Raw genomic sequence first — 25263 nt, forward strand, 5'->3', positions numbered from 1 at the left:
CTAAAAAATGCACGTCGGGTACAAGAAGCAACCACTGATTCTGTGAGCAGCACAATACATTTTATTTATCCAAATAATGAAATGGTCTTTATCCCCAACCTTTTATACCCGTGAGCCGCATTCAAATGGAAAAAGTGTTGGGGAGCAACACAAGCATAAAAATGGTTCCTGATGTGCCAATAAGAGCAACAATTGGCTATTTAATTGCCCATATGTGGACTGTCAGCCTACAGGAGGCTCTGTTTGGCATTATAGTGGGTTTTTAGTCAACCAAAACTTGCTTCCAAATCAGGAATTCAAAAATAAGCACCTGCTTTGAGGCCACTGGGAGCAACATCCAAAGGACTGAGGAGCAACATGTTGCTTCTGAGCCACTGGTTGGGGATCACTGGTGTAATGCAACAGAGAAAACAAACATATTGAACATTCAAAAGTAATCTTTTACATGGTTTCCTTTGAGAAGGGACTTCTATGAATAGCTCTTGATACAGTTTATTAGATAGTGAGCTCTGGAGCTCCTTCACATTTCTGACCCCTGTCCAAAGTCTCTGTCTTGGTTACTCAAAGCGTTTTGAGGAATGAGCTACTCAAGGAAGCATCTGGGAGGTTTGAGTTCAGTTCAACCAGCAGTGTCCACTGGGGCATATTAACACTAGGATATGGTAAGCGTCTGAATTTATACATCACTGTTATCTCTCTCTCTTACATCTATGGAAAGCTTTTTAGGGGCTGTACACATGGGATCAACAACAGTGTTCCTACGCAATGCCTTGCACCACAAATAAATGCAGGATTTAACTCACCTCCCTTTTCTCTCTGTGGACCCTACCCCATGGGATTGCACTGAAACGCAACATGAAGCATTTCATTGTTTTCATTTAAATTTTAATAGGATTTTTTATAAAATAAAAGTAAAATAAGAGAACGGTTTGAATCATTTGCACGTACAGGAATGGGACCTGTTACCCAGAATGCTTCTGGATGAGGAGTCTTTCCATAATTTGCATCTTTATACCTGAAGCCTACTCATTTAAACATTAAATATTCTCTCTTGGAGAATAAATTAATTATATCTTAGTTGGGATCAAGTACAAGGTACTGTTTTTTATTACAGAGAAATCATTTTTAAAAATGTGAATTATTTGATCAAAATGGTGTCTATGGGAGATGGCCTTTCCGTAATTTGGAGCTTTCTGGATAATGGGTTTCCAAATAACAGATCCCACGCTTATAAGTGATTTTTTTACAGAATTTTTGTACTTTGTGAGTTTGACAAGATTGCCAGTCAGGCTACAACTAGAAGTTGGACAGGCTCCTCTCTGTATAAATGTAAGATGCTTCTGTGGCTTATAATCTTAAACATTCAATATGACAAATCTGTGCGGCTGAAAGACTGACTGGTATATTCAGAACAACACGGCCATCTCCAAGGAACAACACAGACTGACCTGGGAGCAATTAACTGAAAGTCTGAGCCCAGAGAGCTGGTGAGAATATTCTTTATACAAACAGTGAGCAAGCAACTGTTACTGATTGGCCTTACAGTCTCAAGGGTCAAGTTATGTTCGCTTCATTCACTGCAGGCTGATGATAGATCCACGGGAGTGAATTAGGCAACAGGCTGAGCCGGTGCAGGACAAGCCATAAAATACTCAAGAGAGGGTGGGATCACCCTAAAGATGCTCCTGAATGCACCCTCATTTGCTGATCAAGCATTAATCTGTTTATCTAAAGAATAGGTTATTATAAAGTCAGAGCTCAGTAGAAACGTAGTGTGAGAAAGACGTGTTCCATTTCTGACCTGTATATATAATGTTTTTTTTCTTAAATCCTGCTGTCCTCTGGCAAAGGCCAATAAAAGCCCAGTCACTGCTAATGTTACAGAATGAGAAAAGCGACTACGTTTGAGCATGTATTAGTGACATCCAAATGAAAGTAAGACCTCCTTTCTGCAAATAGTAAGAGGGTACATCTTCAAAGATTTATTGACATATAGGCTAATAAATTTATACTATACGCCACCCACCCCTAGGCATTCTGTGTTTTTGGACACAATCTTCTAGGAATCATATATGCCAGGGATCCCCAAACTTTTTTTTACCAGTGAGCCACATAGTAAAAAGTCTTGGGGAGCAACACAAGCATAAAACATGTTCCTGGGGGTGCCAAATAAGGGCTGTTATTGGCTATTTGGTAGCCCCTATGTGGACTGGCAGCCTACTGGAGGCTCTGTTTGGAACTACACCTGGTTTTTATGCAACCAAAACTTGCCTCCAAGCCAACAATTCAAAAATAAGCACCTGCTTTGAGGCCACTGGAAACAACATCCAAGGGGTTGGGGAGCAACATGTTGCTCACAAACCACTGCTTGGGGATCACTGTATATGTGGTACTGCAGAATGTTTATGTCCAATGTCTTTAATGTCCAACGCCCAACTTAAACATCACTTCTTTGTAAAAGAAGTATTATAATAAGATTTTTCTGTCCTATTTTGGCGGTTAGTTATTATTTCATACTCTTATTCCTAAAGAAAATTATACCCCCATACAGAAATTGCTTGGCTTGGCATAGAGAAATATAAAAGTAGGTGCACTGGGCATTGCCCCCCCACTTCAGCTTAACAGTGCTGAATAACTGAACTGCAGATTCACAGCTCTAAACTCACTTGGGCCTGAACTGGGTCAGATGTCATACTGGGCCTCCTAGGGCCCTCCAGAGAACCTGACATCCAACTTTCACAATACTTAGATGGAGAGATAAAGCCAAATTGGATACAGGTTATATAGGCAGATGCTTACAGTTAGGGCTTGTTGAGTCAAATGGGAGATCCTCTGGTTCTCTGGCTTTCAGGTCCTACACTGGAAGGGTATAGCAGTTGGCATTTTGCAGGAAAACTGGTAAAGGCCGATGACTAGAATATGCCAGGTATAACTCTTTCTGTGCCTGCTCCTAACTGTATATACCACCTAACCAACTTATTGTTTAGATATAATTGGAATTCCACTAACCCACAAACTTATTTTTATAACCAAACCAGATATAAAATAGTAAGATGATCTTTTATAAGAGCAGAGAAATCCAAAACTAGAAAAACAAACAAAATTAGGAAACACAAGGGTACTACTATAGCGCTACTAGCTAAAGGCATCAGGTCTGCTCTGTAACATATGCCCAGGGAACTGATTCGAGGTCCAGGCTGTTTCTATACATGCTGTTTAAATAAAAATGTTTGTACTGTTATATTGTTGGCCCATACACAAGAGTATTTGTCAAGTGCCAGTTCTACAATGTTTCCATGGCATTCTGCATTTGATTGATGGTTTGGGGCTTGGCAACAAAACCCAACTTTTATACTCGTGAGAATCTTCCATTTTTAACAATTTAAGAGGCTTTTTTCCCATTTCTGTGTGCTCCAGAGTAACCAAGCCATGATATCCATATGATTAATATGACACATGCTTCTCCAAAGCAGCAGAAAAAGTACAGCAACAGGAGAAAAGGAGGAACTTGAAGGTATAAATAAAAATGATTCATTCTCACAATGGGGCTGTTTCACAGTAAAATGCATCTTGAATATATCAACATTTGATTCGGTGCATTTAAAGCATGAAAGAAGAAAATTAGAAGGAAAATATGAGCGATGATTCAAGGCAGAGAAGAGCCAAATTCAGCAATGGTTATTTTCATTTGAGGTTTAATGCCCCTAACAGTCAATTCCTTTTGGTGCTTATCTTTCAATCGTTGCTCAGTCATGCAATGCGCTGGAAATAAATTAAAGGACATTCCCCCAGCAAAGAAGGTACGGCTAGAATTTATACAGTTATTGCTTGTGATAACCTGTGGATTGAAAAAGTTCTCTGCTGCATCATCATTTTATTCTTTTGTAGCTTTGTATTAGCAAAAGCCTGGGACTGATATAACTGGAGGTGCAAGTTACTAGCATAAAACAGAGTAATGTATGTAATGTGCTGGAAGTGGCAAATCCAAGGGAGAAGAGGGTGTGATCCAGAGCACTTATCTCTCCATAGACTGCCTGTTCTGCTAAAGGTGGCCACACAGGGGCAGACCAATTAGGCACTTTTCCAGGTGCATGGACGGTTACTATATTTTCATCCTTTGGATCACCAATCAGAACAGCGGGAAGCTGCAGAGATGCTCCATGAGCAATGATTTATAGGAGCAAAGAGACAAATTCAGCAATGGTTAATGCACCTTTCATCCAACCAGCAGACATTTAGCCTCAGGGCCCATCATCCTCAGTCCACCAGGATTGCAGGACTAATCTCTATACTGCTCAACCATATCTGGGTATGTATGGCCATCTTAACTCTACCACCTGTCAGATTAGAGCTGATAGGGCCTTGCCTGGGATTAGCATTTAAGGCATAATTATTATATCTAACCCTTTATTAAGTGCAATACAACATACAATTTATAGCATGGTTTAAATGTGCTGGAAGTGCCAGTATGTGATTTGCTGCACTTTTGGGTAAAATTGAAGCTACTCCATGCTTGGCTATTGCGAAGTAAATAATTTGATTAAGAGTGTGTAAATAATACCCCTGCATAATGGACTCTACTTAACAAAACAGTCACAACAAACAATGAAGGGAGGAGGGGCTGTATACAACTTAAGTATAATTATCTTACCTTGCTCCTTTTAGCTTTAGCCATAGATATAAAGTTGGTAAAACAAAAAACAAAAAGTATGTTCAACACAAGCCCTATTCATTGAACTTGTGTTCAATGGGAATAAGAAGAAAAGGATAAAGTGCCCCTTTAAAGCAATAAGGCCAGGAATCAGATCTCCTCCAGGTAGCAGCTGCCTAGTGACATTGTTTCAGGAGTTAGAGCCAGGAATGCAGGCAACGTAAACAGACAGTACTTTCAATAATAATTACCACTGACATCTTTACTATGTAAAAAACTGTTTTGGGGTAAAATCCCTAGGCAATGAACCTGTGGGGGTGTAAAGGAAGCAGCAGGCAAGTGCACAAAATTCAACTCATATTTCTAAAGTGCCAACATATTCCAAATCTCTCTACAAAAGAACGGTGTATCCATCTAACCTATAGATTACATACGAAAGTACAACCGAAACAAGAGCTAAAGATTGACTATTATAGTACAAAAGGAAAAGGAAGACTAAAAAACTATTCCCCCAGGCAGAAGTGCAATAACTTGCCCTTGGTGCTCAATCAGGCTGCACTTCTGCCCACAGAAATGGCTACGCTGTGCACCTCACAAACCTTCTCAGGGAGTACAGGCCAACTCTGTTATCCTCTGCCCCTCTCTAATTAACTTTCTACAGGGCACCCCAAGTCTCTGTGTGCCATACCCCTAGGGCAGGGATCCCAAACCTTTTGTTTACTCATGAGCCACTCATGAGCTCATGTTTGGGGAGCCACACAAGCAAGAAAAAAGTTCCTTGGGGATGCCAAATAAATAAGGACTGAGATGGCTACTTGGTAGCCCCATGTGGTCTGCTAAACTGCAGGAAGCGCTGCTTGGAGTAAAACTGTGTCTCTGTGGCTTCCAAAACTTCAAAACTTGTCTTCAAGCCAAAGATATAAAAATGAGCACCTACTTTGAGGCCACTGGGAGCAACATGGTTGGGGATCACTGTTCTAAGGAATGGATGAGGCGGGCATTTAACTGGCCAAGACCTTGCCACCATGTTATAAATGCAAAACTAAACAGTGACTACTACAAAAACCCAAGGCCACTTAATGGTCATCTACATGGAACACAGAAATAGATCCTGCTGGGTGTTGCACCCAATGTTAAAACCATAGTCCCAAGGAGTCTTGTCATATGGAGACAATAAAACCCATCCGGATATAAAGCTATACTAGGAATCGCACTCCATTATATGTATAAGAATCAGTCCCCCACAATAAATATGGCAAATGGCTTCATGGCTACATGCCAAATTGCCACAACAAAAGCAAATATTATTACAGAATAATATAGAAATATTTATAAACCTTTTCAGGCTACATGGACTTTTAAGACATATGCCTTTTTTTAATTAATACCTGTTATGGTCACAAACATGTGTCTCCGGTATTTTTTTTTTTTTTTTGTTTTATTCTTGTACAATAAAATAATCAAGAACTAAATTCTTTCCCCTCAGCCTTTGATTCCATTTTACTCAAAAAATTCAATTACCTGACAATAGCGGCTAAAACCATTAATGATAATTTTATTCTGCCGTCGCAATAAGACTCCAAGGCAGATCTTATCCGCCACTCGGCCCTACAGCAGGAATATTTCTCGCTCTCTGCTGCTGCTGAAATGAGAATATCTGCCAGTTTACACAGTCGCTTGGAGACTCTATAAAAGGGAAGAAAGAGTTTCTTGAAATGGAAAACTCCTGTTTTCATTTACTGTTCAGACAGTGTCTGTCTGGTTGTGTGTTTAGTTGAAGGGAGGGGAACAAACACAGTGAAATTATTAAGCACATCTCTTGGGGAGTGCGCTTGGAAAAAGGAAAGTTTAGTGATCTTTGAAAAGATCAATCCTGTAAAGATTAACAGCATTGGGACACTAGAAAGGTTACATTATTGTTATTAGCATATCCAGCATCCTCTCCCAGGCACACGCTGCTCTATCCTTGCGAGGAGACCAATATTTCCACCGTAAAGCTTTCACCACATCGATAATTTGAATACAGTTACATTTCCCCCACTAACAGAAGTCACAATTGACAGAAAATAACGCACACTGGGCTGCTGCATCACACACAAAAGGGAATGGGGACAGCTTTGCTAAATAACTGTTTGTTGATAAGAACAGTCGTCTGGATAAAGTGTAGGGGCTGAATCTTGATAGCAAGGAACAAAATGGCAAAAACACAGAGCGGGGAAAACTGGCACGTGCCACAGCATTTATACAATTATCTGCTTATAGGGAGTGGCCTGGTGGGACTCTGCGAGCCATATGAGCCAAATGTGTAGATTAAGCTTTCAGCATTGGCACATATTGTTTTACAGGAGATGATAGCCATTGCACAGTATTGCAGTTATATAAAGTGCACTTTAAATTAAGGTTGAGGTGTGTATCTATGAGCAATATGGTAGAAAAGTTTTTGGAAGGGGTAATAAAGCATAGGATACTTGAATACAATGCAAATCACAATACTTTAAGTTTGTGCCAGCATGGTTTTATGCGTAACAGATCTTGGAGTTTGCGAAAGAGTTTGATACAGCGTTTGATACAGTACCTCACATAAAGTTAACGATAAAAATTGAGGAATAGTGTCCTAGAACATAATATTTGTAATTGGATAGAGAACTGGCTGAAGAATAGATTACAAAGAGATTTTCTAATTGGGCCAGTATCCTTGGTCCTTTGTTTTAGGAGTTAGGAGTTTTCAGTGACATTCACATGCCCAGTGCACTCTGGGAAGATGTTGAGAAGCTTTGAGCTTGTCGCAAATTATAAAGAATTTATATTCTGTATATACAGTAGATTTTGCGTCGGTCCCTAAGCTTCATAATTGACAGCAGCACAGAGCATGTGCAGAAAAGAAGATGGGGGGCTACTGGGGCATCTTTGGGGGCACAGGCCATCCTGCTAAAGGGCCGTGGTTGCCTTGGGCTGGTACAGAAGCACAGAACTACTTCTGCCTTACTTCTTTAGTTGCTTGACATACAAGGTAAAATATCTAAAACTCTTTGTGTCTTTTCCATGTATATAAAAATTGTGGGGTTTTTTTTTTTTTTTTTTTTGCATATTGGTCCAATTTACATGTAAGGTTTGTAACAGATTATATGGCACAAAACTATTTTTAGACGTCAAACCATTTAAAAAGCTGGCAATTGTGCTTTCTAGTGCAACAAATGCCATCACATCATCTACTCCATCTGTCTACTTTCTTACTACATGTTTCAATTTACATGAAACCACGATGTTAGGCATTTTATTAATAAATGTATTGATTTGCTAATTACATCCAGAGAAGAGTATTCTCCCTGGAAAAAAATCCAATTCGTGCAGGGGAAATTCATTTGTACCTTTCGATTGTACAATTTGCGAGACCATAATGGCGCTGAGCCTGCTTTGGGGAAGAAACTGGCAATAAGGATCAAGGCTACTCCTGACATTGCACAATCCTGGCTCTTACGTGAAAGGGCCACTGTATGATCCTGCATATAATTCTTCATTACACTGTTCTGCAGGTGCAGAGCTGACTGGGCAAATGAAATTCTCATCACGTTGCAAAGAGAAGTGTACATAAAGCAGAATATATATCGTGAACTTCCTTCAAAAGACTCAATGATATATCTCTTTATAGGTTCAATATTATGCTTCTGATCGATACCAGATAGACAGATAGATAGTTAGTAATCTTTAAAGCAGTGGATATTTAATGCAATTACAAGAGAAATCGGCATAGAGTTTCAATCCCTTTTCACTGATACTGACCCTTGTAGATTGTGAGCACCTACACCAAGGAAACGAAGAAGCAGAAAATCAATATTACAGAGCTGCACATGGTGAATCTTCACTTACAATTTCAGTGCAAAAGCAACAGCAGGACGTATTATGGAATCCATATAGGCTGCAGCTCACCCACAGGGTTTTAAAGCATAGTCAGTGCAGCCGATGGTCAGATCCCAACTACTGACCGGTGCCTGATCAGCCTACGCAAAGCAAACACAATAAGACTGGGCCAATTCTACGCTCCATGTCACTGGGTCTTATAGGTCCTTTGGCTACATATATGAAGGGTACTGTTTTGGTCCAACTGATAGCCTGCTATTTTTCCTTCTAATAGCTTTAAGCATGTAAAAACAAAGCTGGATGAACAGATACAGAAACTGTTTTTTTCGTCATGCGATACATTTGTCATTTAAGGGCTTCATTCAATGCAGACCTGTCTTCTATTATCCAGCTCCATCTGGTTGAAAATCCATTTTAATAAGAATGACAGTCATGTAATGAGAATACACACAATTTTTTATGCAACTGTTTATTTCAAGACAGAGGGGCACATTTACTAATCCACAAACGTCCGAAAGCATCCAAATGCGTTTTTTTGTAATGATTGGTATTTTTGCGTTTTTTTCGTCGCTGTCGCGATTGTTTCGTATTTTGTGCGACTTTTTCGTCGCCGTTACGACTTTATTGTATATTTTTCTCGACACTGTGTTTCGCAACAAAATAATCACGCAAAATACAATAAAGTCGCGACGGCGCCGAAAAAGTTGCAACAAATACGAAACAATCGTGACGGCGACGAAAAAAAACGCAAAATTTTAGTTTCCAATCCGTTTTTTTCCCATTCGGGATTCGGATTGGGGATTAGCAAATGTGCCCCAGAATCTGCTGAACTGAATGGTGCAATTAGGTGACCAAAAAAAGTACATGGCAGGGCTAAGGACCAGCAGCACTTGTTATTCTAACAAGTCTAGTGTGTATGGGGCTTTAATTAGCAGACTTTCCTTGTAAAAGCAAAATTCCATAGACGTAATTTACGACCACAAGCCCTACCGCTCCCAATAGGAAAAGCACAGTTCCACCTAAATGAGGAGGCGCAGGCGTCACTCACAAGTTAAACACCAGATATTATGGCAGGTGAACTTTAGCTCAACTCCATCCAATCTGTGAAAAAGTGAGCACACAGTTAAGTTAATTTTGGTGAAAAGGATGTATTTCTGTCCGGTGCAGAGCAATGGCGTTTTGAGAAATTTTAAGGAAAAAAAGCTGCTTTGTGGGTTAAAAAAAAAAACATGGCTCAATGCACTTGTTGTCATAAATGGCCACTTGGGTACACATTTATATGACCCTGTATACAATTTTGTGTGAAATACAGTATCCAAGTGTATAAAACCTAATGGTGGAACAGAATGTTTTATTTAAGCATAAAGCGGAACAGCACAGCATCACATTAGTACTAATCTCTATGGAAACTATAAAGAGGCAAAATTATGTTTTCATCCCTTGAGTCAATGCCCTTTATTATACAAGACAGCACTTTATTTGCTTTAGTAGCCACAGAATGACACTGCCTGGAATTAGACAACTTGTTATCTCACAAAAACCCCAGATCCTTCTCAATTGAGGAAACCCCCAACACATCTAAATTATTTCTACAGAGTGCCCAATTTTTATCAAATCACTCTGCAAAGTGGCAGCATCCTACACTGATGTAATTCTGTGAGAGCCATACAATATGATTGGCCGCGGATGCTGCGGGGCAAGGTAGGGTGGGTCCCAAGGATGCTGGATGCGATGCAGAGGAGGGCGTGGCCTGCACTCAGCAGATAGAAGACGTGTTCTAAGGCTTAGAAAACGTCTTCTATCCGCCGAGCACAGGGGCAAGGTAGGGTGGGTGCCAAGGATGCTGTATGCGATGTGGACAGGGCCGCTGCTGGCCAAATGGGTGCCCTAAGCAGAAATTTACTTTGGTGCCCCCTCCCCCAAATATTACAGACGTAAAAATAAAATAATAAAAAAAAAAACACCTACTATAGGGGCCAAAATAGAACCAATTGCCCCCATAAACAGTAGTCCCCACACAAAGTGCCCCCAATTGCCTCATACACAGTACCCCCCATAGACAGTAGACCCCACACATAGTGCCCCCATAGAAAGTACCCCCAATTGCCCCCATAAACAGTACCCTCCCATAGACAGTAGCCCCCACACACAGTGCCCCCAATTGCCTCATACACAGTACCCCGCATAGACAGTAGCCCCCATACACAGTGCCCCCAATTGCCCCCATAGAAAGTCCCCCAATTGCCCCCATAAACAGTGCCCCCAATTGCCCCCATAAACAGTACCCCCCATAGACAGTAGCCCCCACACAAAGTGCCCCCAATTGCCTCATACACAGTACCCCCCATAGACAGTAGCCCCCATACAAAGTACCCCAATTGCCCCCATAAACAGTACCCCCAATTGCCTCATACACAGTACCCCCCATAGACAGTAGCCAGCCCGCACAGTGCCCCCAATTGCCCCCACAGAAAGTACCCCCAACAGACCAGTGATCGTTGGCGCCTCCTTCTCTCTTATGCCGCGGCAAAAGGCACTACTATAAGGTTGCGCCTCGTCGCTGACGTGTGACGTCATAAGCACGGGCGCAACCTTATAAAAGGGCCTGTTGCCGCGGCATAAGAGAGAAGGAGCCGCTGGCGAAGACTTGTTATGTTGTTGCGCAGAGTGCGCACTCTGCGTAGGAAGCGGCGGTACTGTTTGGGTGCCCCCCTGGGAGTTGGTGCCCTACGCAGAGTGCGTAGTCTGTGTATAGGGAGCGGCAGTATTGGATGTGGAGGAGGGCGTGGCCTGCGCTCGGTGGATAGAAGACATGTTCTAAGGCTTAGAACATGTCTTCTATCCCCCGAGCGCAGGCCACACCCCCCATTATTTTTTTTATTAAAGATTTGGCAGTGAGCCAGATGCAGCCATCAAAAGAGCCACATCTGGCTTGCGAGCCATAGGTTCCCTACCCCTGTTCTAGGAAAATATTCCTCAATTTTATCATTAACTTTCTTTGAGGTACTGTATCAAATGCTTTAGCAAAGTCTAAGTAGATGACATCCACTACTCACCTCCTCATAAAAGATAACTAAATTAGTCTGGCAAGATCTGTTACCAAAACCATGCTGGCACAAACTTATAGTATTGTGATTTGCAATGTATTCAAGTACCCTATCCCTTATTACCCCTTCCAAAAGCTTTCCTACCATTGATGTCAGACTAACAGGCCTGCAGTCTTCAGGCTGTTACTCTGACATCCACGGCACCACATTAGCAATCCGCCAGTCTCTCGGCACCATGCCAGACCTCAATGAATCCTGAAAAATTAAGTGAAGAGGTTTGGCAATCACAGCGCTCAGCTCATTTAATACCCTGGGATGAATCCCATCCGGCCCTGGACCTTTGTTTACCTTTACATGTTCAAGTCTCTTTTGAATTTCCTCCCGAGTGACCCATGCGTCAGTAGCTAAATTACTAGAACTGGGTCTATTGAAAGGGAAGCCTTCATTAGGTGGCTCCTCAGTTGTATAGACAGATGAAAAATAAGAGTTTAGAATTTCGTCAACCAATGGAACCCCCTTTTGGTAATAAGGGTCCCATCCCTTCTTGCTTCATTTTTTTATTCTTCGCATTATTATGTGTTTGTGTTGTTGTGTGCATGTAGGGAATACTGTTCTTCCTATGAGAAATATAAATATATTAGAAATGTAAAGATATTCCCAAAATTTTATCAAATTTCAGCACTTATTTTAATATTCGGAAATCCACAATGTTACATGACTTTAAAGTGTTGGTCAGCACATTTTCTTTTTACACTACAGGTTTGTTAAGGGAACATATAAATTAGGTCTTGGTTTCAGTTTGGTATTTGCCCATTTACTATGTTGGGAATTCAATATTTAGCTAAATTAAAAAATAATTAGATTTGGACCAAGACAGGTTGAACTCCAATGGGTTTAACTATTAACAGTCAATGGTACGGATCATGTTTATTGATATAAAAAGAAAAAAAACATTTTTTTTTAAAGGTTTTTATATTATTTTATTTAAACACTGATAAACCAATAAATAAATTAGCTTAAAAGGATTCATTATATCTTGGTTAAGATTAAGTACAAGGTACTGTTTTATTATTACAGAGAAAAAGGAAATCATTTTTTTAAAATCACAATTATTTGCTTATAATGGAGTCTATGTGAGATGGCCTTCTTGTAATTCGGAACTTTCTGGATAACTGGTTTCCAGATAAGGGATCCCATACCAGTACAAGGATATTCTAAGTCCCTGAAGAGTTCCATGACCATATAAAGGCACAAGGCACCAGGCCAAAGGCAGTCAAAGTACTTTATTTACTATAATACAGGTTTTAGTGAATCATGTGGCAGAAATGACATCACTAAGCACAGATTATAACCAATGACATCACCAAACAGTGTTTATAAGGATATCATTTATAGGATATTCTTGGCTTTTGTGTATATTATAAAAATAAGCAGTAGTTTTGCCAGCTTTATTAGAGCACATTAGTGGTAAATATTTAAATGGTTTCAGTACATGAATTTTATACCAATAGTTTTTACACTGACTTTGTATGTAGAACTTTTGAGTTGTTTTTGCTTTATTGATTTATTTTAAATAATGCAACAAGATACATTCTGCTGTTGTGGGAAAGTTCTAAAGCAAATTCATGTTAATGTTTATTTTTTTTATAGTTCAAATGCCTTACAGCATATTTAAGGCACTATGCTCTACATTATGGAAAGACCCCTTATCTGGTAAACCCCAGGTCCCACTTATTCTGTATAACAGACCCCATATCAAATTCCCCTAATTTGTATATTTTTTTAAGCTTTATTTGCATTAGTATTGGGGCAGAGGGATACAATTTACTGGACACTCCAATAAAAGCTAATGAGATTACTATTCACTTCTAGCCGAGATTATTAACCTTAAAGGCCTTTTTAAGTGAATATGCTGGCAAGCTTTATGATTTGTCAGTGCCACCAAATGTGCTGTACAGTATATAGACATTAATTAGATATGCTCAGACACTCATATGCATGGCAGGATTTCTGGAGGTTAGCCTGGCCTTGACAGGAGAGAATTTTAACTTGAGCCATATGACAGAAGACAGCCATTTAATGTTCATTTACATTTTATTGAATCTAATATGAAATACATTCAGTAAATCAGTACTTGAAATGAAAGCACAACAGAGACCCCTATGGTATTACCTTTATTAAATGGCAAGCTGTAATTAACAACCACAAGGATGATTAATCTTACTTCATTAGTTGCCACAACGGAAGCAATCCATCCTTGCTTATAGCTTTGCAGGCGATGTCTAAGAACAGGGGGAAAATGTCACTGGGGGAGCAATTTCACACACGGCGGGAAGGTGTGAGCCTTCAGATAACAGGACCAGTTTCACACGAGCCACTTCAGGATAAGCATGTTCTTCATAATGGCTGCAGCCCAATACCTTAGGAGGCGCCTGCAATCTTCAGATATTTTTTGCGTCCATTGGAACAAACTCCTTTCCCACAGACCAAGCCACTATGTTACCGCCGCCTGGAAGACGCTATATGATCCTTTTTGAAAAATATCTTTTTTGCTCAGCTATTTCTTTTGACCCCTATTCACAACAAGTGTTCGTTCATTTAAGCAGAGGAGGAAACAGAAAATGATACAGGTGCATTGGTAGAATGCCTTTTCTGAAGAATGGTGAGCGTGTCCAGAGAAATGGCAAATTCCCTGCTGTTTCATAAATGTTTTGAGCCGCATGTCTAGGAGGAGTACCAGTTTGCTTGAGTATTTAGGAATGATGAATCTAAAAGTAAGGACAGAGAGAAAAGATGTGGATGTTGCAAGGTGTCAAAATACTAAAATATTTGTAAGTAGAAGAGCAAAAGAGCTACCTGCCAATGTACACAGTACCCTCTTTATCTGGAATTAGGAGGATTGTTTCCAAATCACTTTGCGGCAGGGTCATCTACAGATAATGAACTTACAGGGGCAGTACTAGCCTTTTAGCCATTCCCCTATGCTAACTGCTCTGTCCTTAGATGGGCAAGGAAGGGGGTGAGCTCATTTCAGCAAAGAGCACAATTGCTACATGGAAAGAGCAGAATTCCCAGCGGAGGCTTTAAAACTCAGCTTTCCCCCCTTTATCCAAATGGCAAAATCAAATGCTTTAGGCAAATACACATGGGACCTTCCTCATAGCCTAGAATGGTATGTAGAAAGACGGAAGATACAATATAAAGCTTTGCAAAATAAGATAGCAAATTAGAGATTAAGACACCTCCAACTGGCACATTACATTTTGAGAGGTGAAGTGCAAGAAGCTTTCTTTGAGAACTCACATAATTATTATTTTCTTTTAAAAAAAGGACAACAACAAGTTCATTCTTTGCATTCCCTTTTCTAATAGAAATATAAAGATTACATTTTTCTCTAGATTTTATGATGGGGTTACTGGCTTTGCTCATATTATATATATTCATAAGAATCTGCAAGGAATGGACAAGTATTGCAGGAGACTTGTACTGATATCTGTAGCGGGATCACTAGACAAAACAGTCTAAAGTGAATGTTCCAAGACAGGCAGACTACCAAAGTGTTCTAATAGCCTGTACAGAGAGTTACCATATGATTTAGATGTAGAGAAATGTTACACATGGCACATTGCTAGTGTTAGAGAGTGCTTCAATGGATAATATGTTTTCAAGCACATGTATGTCCCTAAACTAAGCACAATTCAAGGTGAAAACTGAAGACCTTTAACAGAGAAACAATGCTGCTAGAAGCTTCAAAGCTATGCAGAAGACAACTGGAAGCAAAGGCAAGGGAAACAGGCTGCATACACAAATTGCACTGAAATCATGTTAGAACAACAACAACGCCTGATTCTGAAGCAGAATTAATTCAAGATATCAGCAAGCATTTTAGAATACACTGCAAATGATTTAATGTTCATAGAAACAGATAAAAGACATGCACTTAGATACTGCTGCAGATCAGCCCAATGCGTTTTAACCCCAAGAAGAGCAGGAGCAATTGGAAGACCTACTATAATTTTAAAGAGAATCAAGTTTAATCACAAGAGCATGCAGTTCTTTTCTTGGAATTGCTGAAGCGGCCCTCTTCTTTAAGACTACCCCACATCAATATGCTTTAGGGTGTGGCACTTTGCCCTAAACTAGCACTGCTGCAGATCAGAGCTGGCTTATCTCTTGCACTCCAGCTGCTTAGCAGGACACGGTTAAACAGCCATGGGCTATATAATATGTACCGTCACTTCCAGCTTATGTGTCGCTTGAAAAACTTTCTTTATGTGAAAGGTTTTTTCCCCTTTATTAACAAAAGATATATCAACTTTCTTCCTGTCAAAACACAGCCGTCCCAGTGTAGTAAACACAGGCGTCCAGTGTAACAGACTTACTAACCTGGAAACCTGTTATCCAGAAAGCGCCAAATCACAGAAAATCTCCCATAGGCCTAATTTTAATCTAATAATTAACTTTTTTTTTTTAATAAAAAATTGATTTGAAACCATCTCAGTAAGGAAAGGAACAATCTGCACAATGAATACCATCACTCATGGCCTTGTAGACTTGCATGATATCTTAAAGGAACAGTAACACTAAAAAATGAAAGAGCTTTAAAGGAACAGTAACACTAAAAAATAAAAATGTTTTAAAATAATTAACATATAATGTACTGTTGCCCTGCACTGGTAAAAGTTGCGCGTTTGCTTCAGAAAGACTACTATAGTTAATAGAAATAGCTGCTGTGTAGCCATGGGGGCAGCCATTTAAATTGAAAAAAGAAGAAAAGGCACAGGTTACATAAGAAGATAACAGATAAACTATGTAGAATACAATGGGAATCTATGCTACTTATCTGTTATCTGCTTAGTAACCTGTGCCTTTTCTCCTTTTTTCAATTTAAATAGCTGCCCCCGTTGCTACACAGCAGAGTATTTATATAAACTGCAGTAGTGTTTATGAAGCAAACTCACAACTTTTACCAGTGCAGGGCAATAGTACATAATATATTAATTCTTTTTATACACTTTCATTTTTTGGTGTTACTGTTCCTTTAAAGTAATAAAAATATAATGCACTGTTGCCCTGCACTGGTAAAACTGGTGTGTTTGCTACAGTAACACTACTATAATTTATATAATAAGCTGCTGTGTAGCCATGGGGGCAGCCATTCAAGCTGGAAAAAAGGAGAAAAGGCACAGGTTACATAGCAGATAACAGATAAGTTCTGTAGAATACAATAGTGTTTTATCTGTTATCTGCTATGTGCCTGTGCCTTTTCTCCTTTGAATGGCTGCCTCCATGGCTACATAGCAGCTTATTTATATAAATTATGGTAGTCTTTTACCCACAACTTTTACCAGTGCAGGGCAGCAGCACATTATATTTTAGTTACTTTTATACACTTTCATTTTTTGGTGTTACTGTTCCTTTAAGGCAGAAATCTATGGTACCTTTCTAGCAATGCACACAAAATGGAGGGTACCCGAACCAGGCCAAGGAGTATTGGCACAACACAGATAGCAATCTGCACACCCAGGGTACTACCACACTGTTGACTGCCGTCTGGCATAGTTAGAAGAGAACATGGGCCAACGTACATAGGAAAGGACAGAAGAGACACAGATCCGTTACTTGATTTTTATAATAATATTCTGCAATTGCACCCCAAGATGGTTGGGCCCTAGTCAGGTACCTCAAATACCTAGCACTAGTTCCACACCTTGGCACTACATAGATGTATAAATTAAATTAATGGAGGGTTCACCATGGCCTAAAGAGAACACTAGAATGGATTAATAGTGTCTGAAACAAACAAAATGGCGCAAGATAAATGAACAGTCCATGTATGCCAAAATTATAACCATTAAGGCATTGCGAGGAGAGGTGGCAGGCTATAGAATATATTGAAATTTATTTTATAATTACATTTTGATGAATTCATTATTTTTTCAATGGGGGTGGTAATACTGAGTACTGGCCATCAGTTATGGGCATAAAAATAACAAATATACACTATACAGTATTTCACATTGCAAGGTTCTGAATGGGGGAAAAAACAGATTTCTCTTTAAAGATTCCCCTCTCTGAACTGTAAATGCAGTTCTGTTTTTCTCACCAACCAGCTGTGAACTAATTACAAGAACTTCCAACTAGTCAAGCTTCCTCTCAAAGCATATGGATCCAATTAACTCAAACTGTTGCTGATTTTAATCAATCTTTCTTCAAGCAGCTCAACTTAAAGATTCTCTTTCACTGTACAAAGCAGGCCAAGGAAGAATGAGGCAATAAAACAATGCTATAGCAACAAAGCATTATAGAGATGCAGGACTATATGCATTCTGCTCTTGTGATTATTCTAGAAAGGCAAGCACAACCAATCTCGCTCTGGGAAATTATCATTTTACTTGCTTTGGTTTGCTAAAATTTGCTTCTTTACGTTTTAAACCAAAAAAGGCAAGATACACTAAGGGGCACATTTACTAATTCACGAACGCTCCGAATGCGTTTTTTTCATAATGATCGGTATTTTTGCAACTTTTTCGTCGCCATCACGAGTTTTTCGTATTTTCCCCCGACTTTTTGTCACCTTACCGAAATTTTCGGATTGACGAAAGAACATTCGTTGAGCAACGAACGTTCTTTCATGCGCAAGTGCATTGATCGAGCCCATGCAGACATGCACTGAAGGATCAAAGTCAGAAAGGCGTTTACGATCGTTCAATATGAAAAATTCGAGACAAAAAGTTGTGAAAAATACGAATAAGTCGCAACGGTGATGAAAAAGTTCAGAAATTTTCGTTTCCAATCCGAATTTTTGCTGTTCGGGATTGGAATTCGTGGATTAGTAAACGTGCCCCTAAGATTCAAATCAGTTTCTTGAAAGACATGTTATGTACCTTTCCTGTAAACCGTAATATTAAGTGAAAGACAGGGGGAAGGAAAGTAAAAAAAAAAAATATTTTTTTTTGGGGGGGGGGGGGGGGGGGGGGGCGCTAAAAACAGAAGGCCTTCCATTAGTGAACTTATATATGAATACATAGTAGTTAAACTATCTAGTTCTTGATAATTCGTCAACTATGGTGAAAGGAACCCTAGTGCTGGATGAGATTAGAAGGGCTGTAAAAAAGAGCCAACCCCACTACTGCCCAATACCCACCTTCCTTGGTAGGGATCCCCCAACCAGTGGCTCTTGAGCAACATGTTGCTCATCATCCCCTTTAATGTTGCTCCCAGTGGCCTGAAAGTAGGCGTCTATTTTTACATTTCTGGCTTTGAGACAAGTTTTGGAAGCACAGACACAGTTTCACTCCAAGCAGAGCCTCTTGGCTAGCAGTCAACATGTGGCTACCAAATAGCCAATCACAGTCCTTATTTGGCATCCACCAAAGAAATTCTTTCTTCCTCATGTGACTCACCAACACTTTTTACACCGGAGTGTGGCTCACAAGCAAAAAAAAAAAAAAAAAAGGTTGGGGATCCCGGGTTACGGAAACATTATTTTACTAGTTGGAATCCTTGCCAATTCTAGTGAAAGCAAACAGGGTGAAATATTACTGGTTGTTTATTTAAATGCAATTCAATGTATCCTGATACTCTGCACCACACTATGAGCTCTACCCCTATTCGCTAACCATATATAACCTATGAGTTGTTGCCAGGACCACTGCAAGAATAACGTTAAAAAAATATAATGAAAATGATCATGGCCACATATATAAAAAAAAAAAAGAACATTTTAGCTGAAAGAGAAAATAATTCAAGCTTGCCTCATTCTGACACTCTAGTAATGAGTAGGGTCCACAAGGATGCCTTAATTTCAGCTAGCCGAAGGCTGAGACTGTGATAACAACAGACTGAGGCTTCCATTAGCAGCTCAAGCCAGGGATGGGAATAATTTCAAAGCAACAGTATTCCCATCATGAAGGGAAATCAATGTTCCTGCAACAAGGTGTCAAGTGTTGGACAGGCAGAAAAGTGAAAAGTGTGAGAAGATCCTTTTGGTTGTGAGACGTCTCAGTGTTCTATATGCACTATATACAGCCAGAAAAAACTCTTTGTGAAAGAACTAAGTAATTATATACCTATCAGGCATTTAGCTGCTTGTTACATATAAATCTGGATTTTACATATCTCCTGGAGCTGGGTTTTTACCTTCCCTCAAAACAATTATGAACTGCACTACTGTCCAACAATTTCAATATATGTATAATATATTATGCTAAGTTTTATTCTTCCCATTTTGAGCCAGGACCTCTTGCTGAACTTTTGGGGGTGCTGGAAGTTTTAGATAAAAACATCTGAACTGCCACAGGATAGAGATCCCTGATTTAAGTTGTTTAATTTAGTAGAGTAAGGACCAACCCTTTTCTTTATTGGCTATTACCCCCTTCTCTAACTCACTGATGCCCTTATAAAACAAGATACTGATCACTAAGCATCTAGAACTATATCTACAGGAATATTGAAATCCTGGTATAATATTTATGCACATTATCAACTCATACAGGGCTGAGTGAGTTTCTGATGGTGGCCCCTGTTTCAATCAGCGAAACATGAAGCTGTTTAATGGCTCACTTGCATTTTTAATGTGATTATAAAGGACCACACTGATCTTTATGCAACACTACCCAGCAGCATTGAGACTGAGATTATATTTGGTGAGGTTTACAATCTTGGAGTTCTCTATTTTAAAATCCATTATTGTTATTAATCGTTTCACCTACAGTATGTACACATATCATCATTAATTTGGATTCTACAATTCCTATATTTCTACTCATCCTCCTTGTGCTTAGGGCATGCTCAATCACAAAGGCTAAGAAGTGCAAGAAAACAAGTGTAATAGACTGTTAGTTTTGGATATATCAATCTAATTAGCAGCAACAATCTCATCATTTCCTACCCACGCTTATTAAAGCCTTCATATAATCAAGACACATCCAGAAGCCACTTTTTGGAGAGTGGGAACCCCCACTTTATGCTTTTCAGATTAAATCCTACAGTATCTCTCTGCAATGAAAGATATATCTTGCTTTACGCTGTTATCAATTCCAAATCCAAAATGGCTCAGTCACTCAGATATTTCCCGCATATTCCAACTGGCTTACTTTCAATCTCTCCGAACAGCATGTTTGTACAAATACAAATCTCATGGTTTTTTTTCAGGGAACTTTTACTATGAAATGTGTTACTGTAAACAGTTTACAACAGCTTTACGATATATGTGACCTTTCCAATAAACATGGCCCTTTCCCATTTCACAGAATATACTATAAGCCATAAAAGTTGAGGTACAAAGATAAGAAAATGCTAAAGCCAAATCTTTAAGCATTTTACATATAAACAGCACAACAAAGCATTGGCACAAAACAAAAACCAAATAGCAGTTATATTTAAATATACCGAAAATGTACTGTCTTTCATCAAAAGTGGGCAATGTATTCCCTGGTGTCAATGGACAAGTATGGCTATTGAACGGTTAATCAAAGCCTTCAATATAAGTTTTACAAAACATTTCTTCCCTGATGAAATATACGGCTCTCCTAATCTCAGAAGTCTTGTCTCAAACAGAAGAGGTTATGTGAGGTTTAAAAAGCTCTGTATTTCTTCTAAATATTGTATTGGGTCAACAAAAGGAAACTTGTAGCTACAACTAAGTTGCTTCCCTACAAGTTCAGTACTGAAATACACAGGTGGGCTTACAAACTAGTTTATAGATGTTCTTTCATCAAGTACCATTACACGCATGGCATATTTAAGAACTCCAGCCAGCAAAGCTAGAAGAACAATTAGGAAGAAGCGATTTTGCTGTTGGAGGTGACCTCTGATGTTCCCTTATGAAATCTCTATTTCCACATGTTACTTTATGGTAAAACGGTTTCAGTAAATTGTTGTTTGCAAAATAATTGATCTATTAAAACATGCAGTTTATTCTTTCTGCTCAATGTTGCAGCCTGAATCACCAGAGAAGTACAATAGAAGCTCTTACTGCGGTAACTGGGGTATTAGGAACTTAATAACTCAAAAGTTGATTTAATAAAACCCCAACCATGCTTACTCATCATACTATTCTGGAGTAGCGGTTGCACAGGAAATGTCTATGGCACCAGGATACCAGAAAATCTCCCGGTGGGCCCAGGTGTCAGTGGGCCCTCCTTCTCCTAACTATTTTGCCTACTTCATGGTCATTCCCTATATCTTAATGGGAGCAAAGAGGAAAAATAGATGGAAGGCTAGATGCTAGCATGAAATTAAAAGTGTTAGGAGAATAAAGATATTGAGTGAGGAAAGAAGGAAAAATATTTTGGAGAGTGGGCCCATAGTCTATGGTTTTCTGGTGGGCCCCTGGGGTCCCAGTCCGACACTGTACGGCAGAATGGCAATCTAGGTAGCTAGGGCACTCCTTTGTATTGGGAATTGTATCCCAATGCTTACTGTAAAGCAGGTGGTGCTTATTCATATTGATCTGTATCAAGGAACAGAATTCGTAAAACTATATTTTTCTTTCTGTTTTACCAATGCTTTGTTACCAGGATCTCTGTGCCTCTGCTGCTCGATTTGCAGTTTGGCCTATGTAAATGGGAAACATTTCCAGTTACGGTAACTTTTGTAAACGGGTGATGTTGTTCTTTAAGTTGATTAAACAGGAAGGAAGTTATTTGTGAAAAAAGCTGCATAAAAGGGTTATTACAAACAATAAAAAAGGGGGGGGGGGGATTATGTCCACAGACACAGTGAGCAAAGTGCAACTGCAAGCACAATTTCCATATTTTTTCCCACAATGCAACCTTTTCCCGCAGAGTGCAAGGCTCACTATGGTCACAAGCGGGCGTTATGTCTGAAACAACTGAATCCAATTCACCAGAATGGATGCAACTACACGTGTGCTTCACTGCAAAGGGCATTCTGGAGTTGCTCATTAATTTTGCAAAGGGGAAAAACTTTTCCTTAAAGGGGACATATTGTGTGACAAACAATATTCTGCCAATGAATTGTACTCATCTAAATAAAGAAAAAAGGTGATTTAAAAATAAGTATTTCCGGCTGATTTATTGAAAATTTGTGCAAAAACTCTACAAGTCCCACCCATCTGTTCCACTTCCTGCTGCCTCCTTTCCCAGGCTGTGCAGGGGGGACGGCGGCACTCAGCATACTGTACTGTAGGATAGGAACCAATCAGCAGCTAGGCTGCCCTGATAGGGAACTGAAGCCTGTCTCTGCTTGTGTGACTTCAGGGCTATGATTGGCTATCCCGCTTACTGTGCTTCTGACAGGAACCCTTAGGACACGCCCACCCCTCATTTAACACTGACAGGGACCTGAAAGAGTCTATAGGGAACTCCAATAAAGAGGCTTTTTTACAGATAGGATTAATTTTCAGCCCAAAGTAAAACCAGCACCATATATTATTCATAATTGCCTACAAGATTAGGGTTTTTTTTTCCGGAGGAGAAGGAAGTTAATCAAATTATAGGGTTCATTTTCCAGAATAACCCTACCTAGTCTTAGGTAACTTACTGAAGTCACAGTTCAAGAATTTTTAGGTTGAAAAATACTACCCTGTAGTCGAAGAGATGAGGAGAGCTGAACAGGAAGAGGGGGCGGGGCATCACGCTGTACCAGGAAGAAATGGAAAGGAGCAGGAGATTTCGACTTAGAAATCAGAATCTTGATCAGATTAAATGCAGGGACTAAGGTATGTTATTCTGGGGGTTGTTTAAAGTCATTTTAAAAAGGTTTACTTCTTCTTTAAGAGTAGTACATACTGTTAAGTGATGAACACACATTATAAATATAATTTTTCAACCTAAAAGTTCCTGTATATCCCCTATACCAAAAGGCATGGAACCCTTTTCAGCATTTTAAATTGAATCTGCAACAGGATTATAGTTATAACATATGCAAATGGCACTGGTTTATTTTGCGAATATTACAAGCTATGGCACAAGCCTTGCGGTACAGGTATCGGACCCCTTATCCGGAAATCCATTATCCAGAAAGTTCCGAATTACGGAAAGGCCATCTCCCATAGACTTCGATTTAATCTAATAATTTACATTTTTAAAAGTGGTTTCCTTTTACCCTGTAATAATAAAACAGTACCTTGTACTTAATCCCAACTATGATATAATGAATCCTTATTGGAGGCAAAACAATCCCACTGGGTTTAATTACTGATTAAATAATGTTTTTAGCAGACTTAGGAGGAGATCCAAATTACGGAAAGACCCCTTATCCAGAAAACCCCAGGTCCCGAGCATTCTGGATAATGGGTCCCATACCTGTACTATAAATTAAGGATTGGCAAGTTTTACTGTATACTACAAAAGGAGATCTTTGGTGTAGATTCCATGTCCATTGCAAGACGAGATAATAATTAGCCTTTACATGGCAAAATCTAAGGTGAGTACCTTGTTCAGATTGAAACATATATTGCTTAGGTGGAGACTGTTGTTTACATTACAAATAAGTTGTATTCATGCTTATGTAAATATTAAGTTGTACAAATAATTATGTACATCATGTAATAATTAAGTACATCATTAATGCAAACAGAATTGGCAAGCAATTTGCATGGTATGTATGACAATATGACGACAAAGCAGGCAAGTATCTATACATACCTGAAGATTCAAGCGTTCCAGTCTCATCTCTAAGATTTTGTTCTCTTCCTCTAATCTACCACGTTCAGCTTCAAGCTCCTCTATTTTCAATCTGCAGGGGAAAAAAACACTTTAGCAACATAATAGGATAACTTGTACAGTGATACAAAATAATAATTATAAGGGCAGGTCAAATTAATATTTCACAATAAAACTAGTAGGCTAATCATATGACTTAAATGACCAGTGCGGCTCTCATAAATATTTAGCCTTTGAAAAGCAATATAAATGGTTTTTGGTCTCAATTTGCGTTAGGCTGTTGACTGGAAAACCTCAAGATCTTTATTTGGCTTTACAGCAGCTCATGAGGTACAGCACTGGATCCATCAGCCTATAAAGCAAGAAAATAAAGGTTAGTAAGAAAAAAAAACAGGCCAGAGATAGTAGAAAAGATTGGGAGAAGCTGCACGGAAGAGTAGAGACCAAAGTTTGAGAGGGGTGATAAGAAATATGGAATAATCACAGAGCAAGGCAGGAACACAGTCGTGTAGCTGGGAGTGCTATCTATGAGGAGACAAAGAGATAAAGGAATCAAGCAGCTAACTCATGGAAAGGCTGAGCAAGGTAATGGAGTTGTGGGGTGGAAAAATAGATACAGCAAGGATATAAGTGAACTACAAGGAAGAACAAGAATGAAAGATGAAGCAAGACAGCAGATGGTTGGGGGCAACTGCAAAACCACTAAAGAAATGAACCTGAGATGAGTGGACAGCAGAGCAGAAAAGTCAGAGAGCATAAACTAAATAAGCAGAAGTGCAGGGCAAAACATTTCCTATTAACTGGAAGGAGACTGAAGCAGATGAGCAATCAGCAGTCTGAAAAGGCGTATAGAGACTGGTGCATTCCTAGCCAGATAGAATGGATTAGACATTTCAAATAGTAGTCTGAAAGTCTAGACAATAAAGCCAACTAAAAGGTGCATATACAAATCCTGGATGTGGTAGATCTAATGTAGATGGTTCAAGCACGCACATATTCTGCGTACAGTACTGACATAAAATGGCCCGTTCCATATGTTGGGAACAGGCCAGCAAGCAGCAGCTCAACAAGTATC

General features: G+C 39.4%; 1 protein-coding gene across 6 annotated transcripts in view; it reads right to left on the minus strand.

Annotated features, from left to right (window-relative positions):
• The window catches only part of mad1l1 (mitotic arrest deficient 1 like 1), a 494211-nt gene that overhangs the window by 198111 nt on the left and 270837 nt on the right, over window positions 1-25263 (minus strand). For all 6 annotated transcript variants that reach the window (XM_031892606.1, XM_031892604.1, XM_031892605.1 and 3 more), the window contains 1 exon segment: window positions 24171-24261. In XM_031892606.1, the coding sequence (XP_031748466.1) occupies window positions 24171-24261 (91 nt within the window).

The sequence above is a fragment of the Xenopus tropicalis genome, chromosome 9 (assembly GCF_000004195.4).
Source record: "Xenopus tropicalis strain Nigerian chromosome 9, UCB_Xtro_10.0, whole genome shotgun sequence".
Lineage (NCBI taxonomy): Eukaryota > Metazoa > Chordata > Amphibia > Anura > Pipidae > Xenopus > Xenopus tropicalis.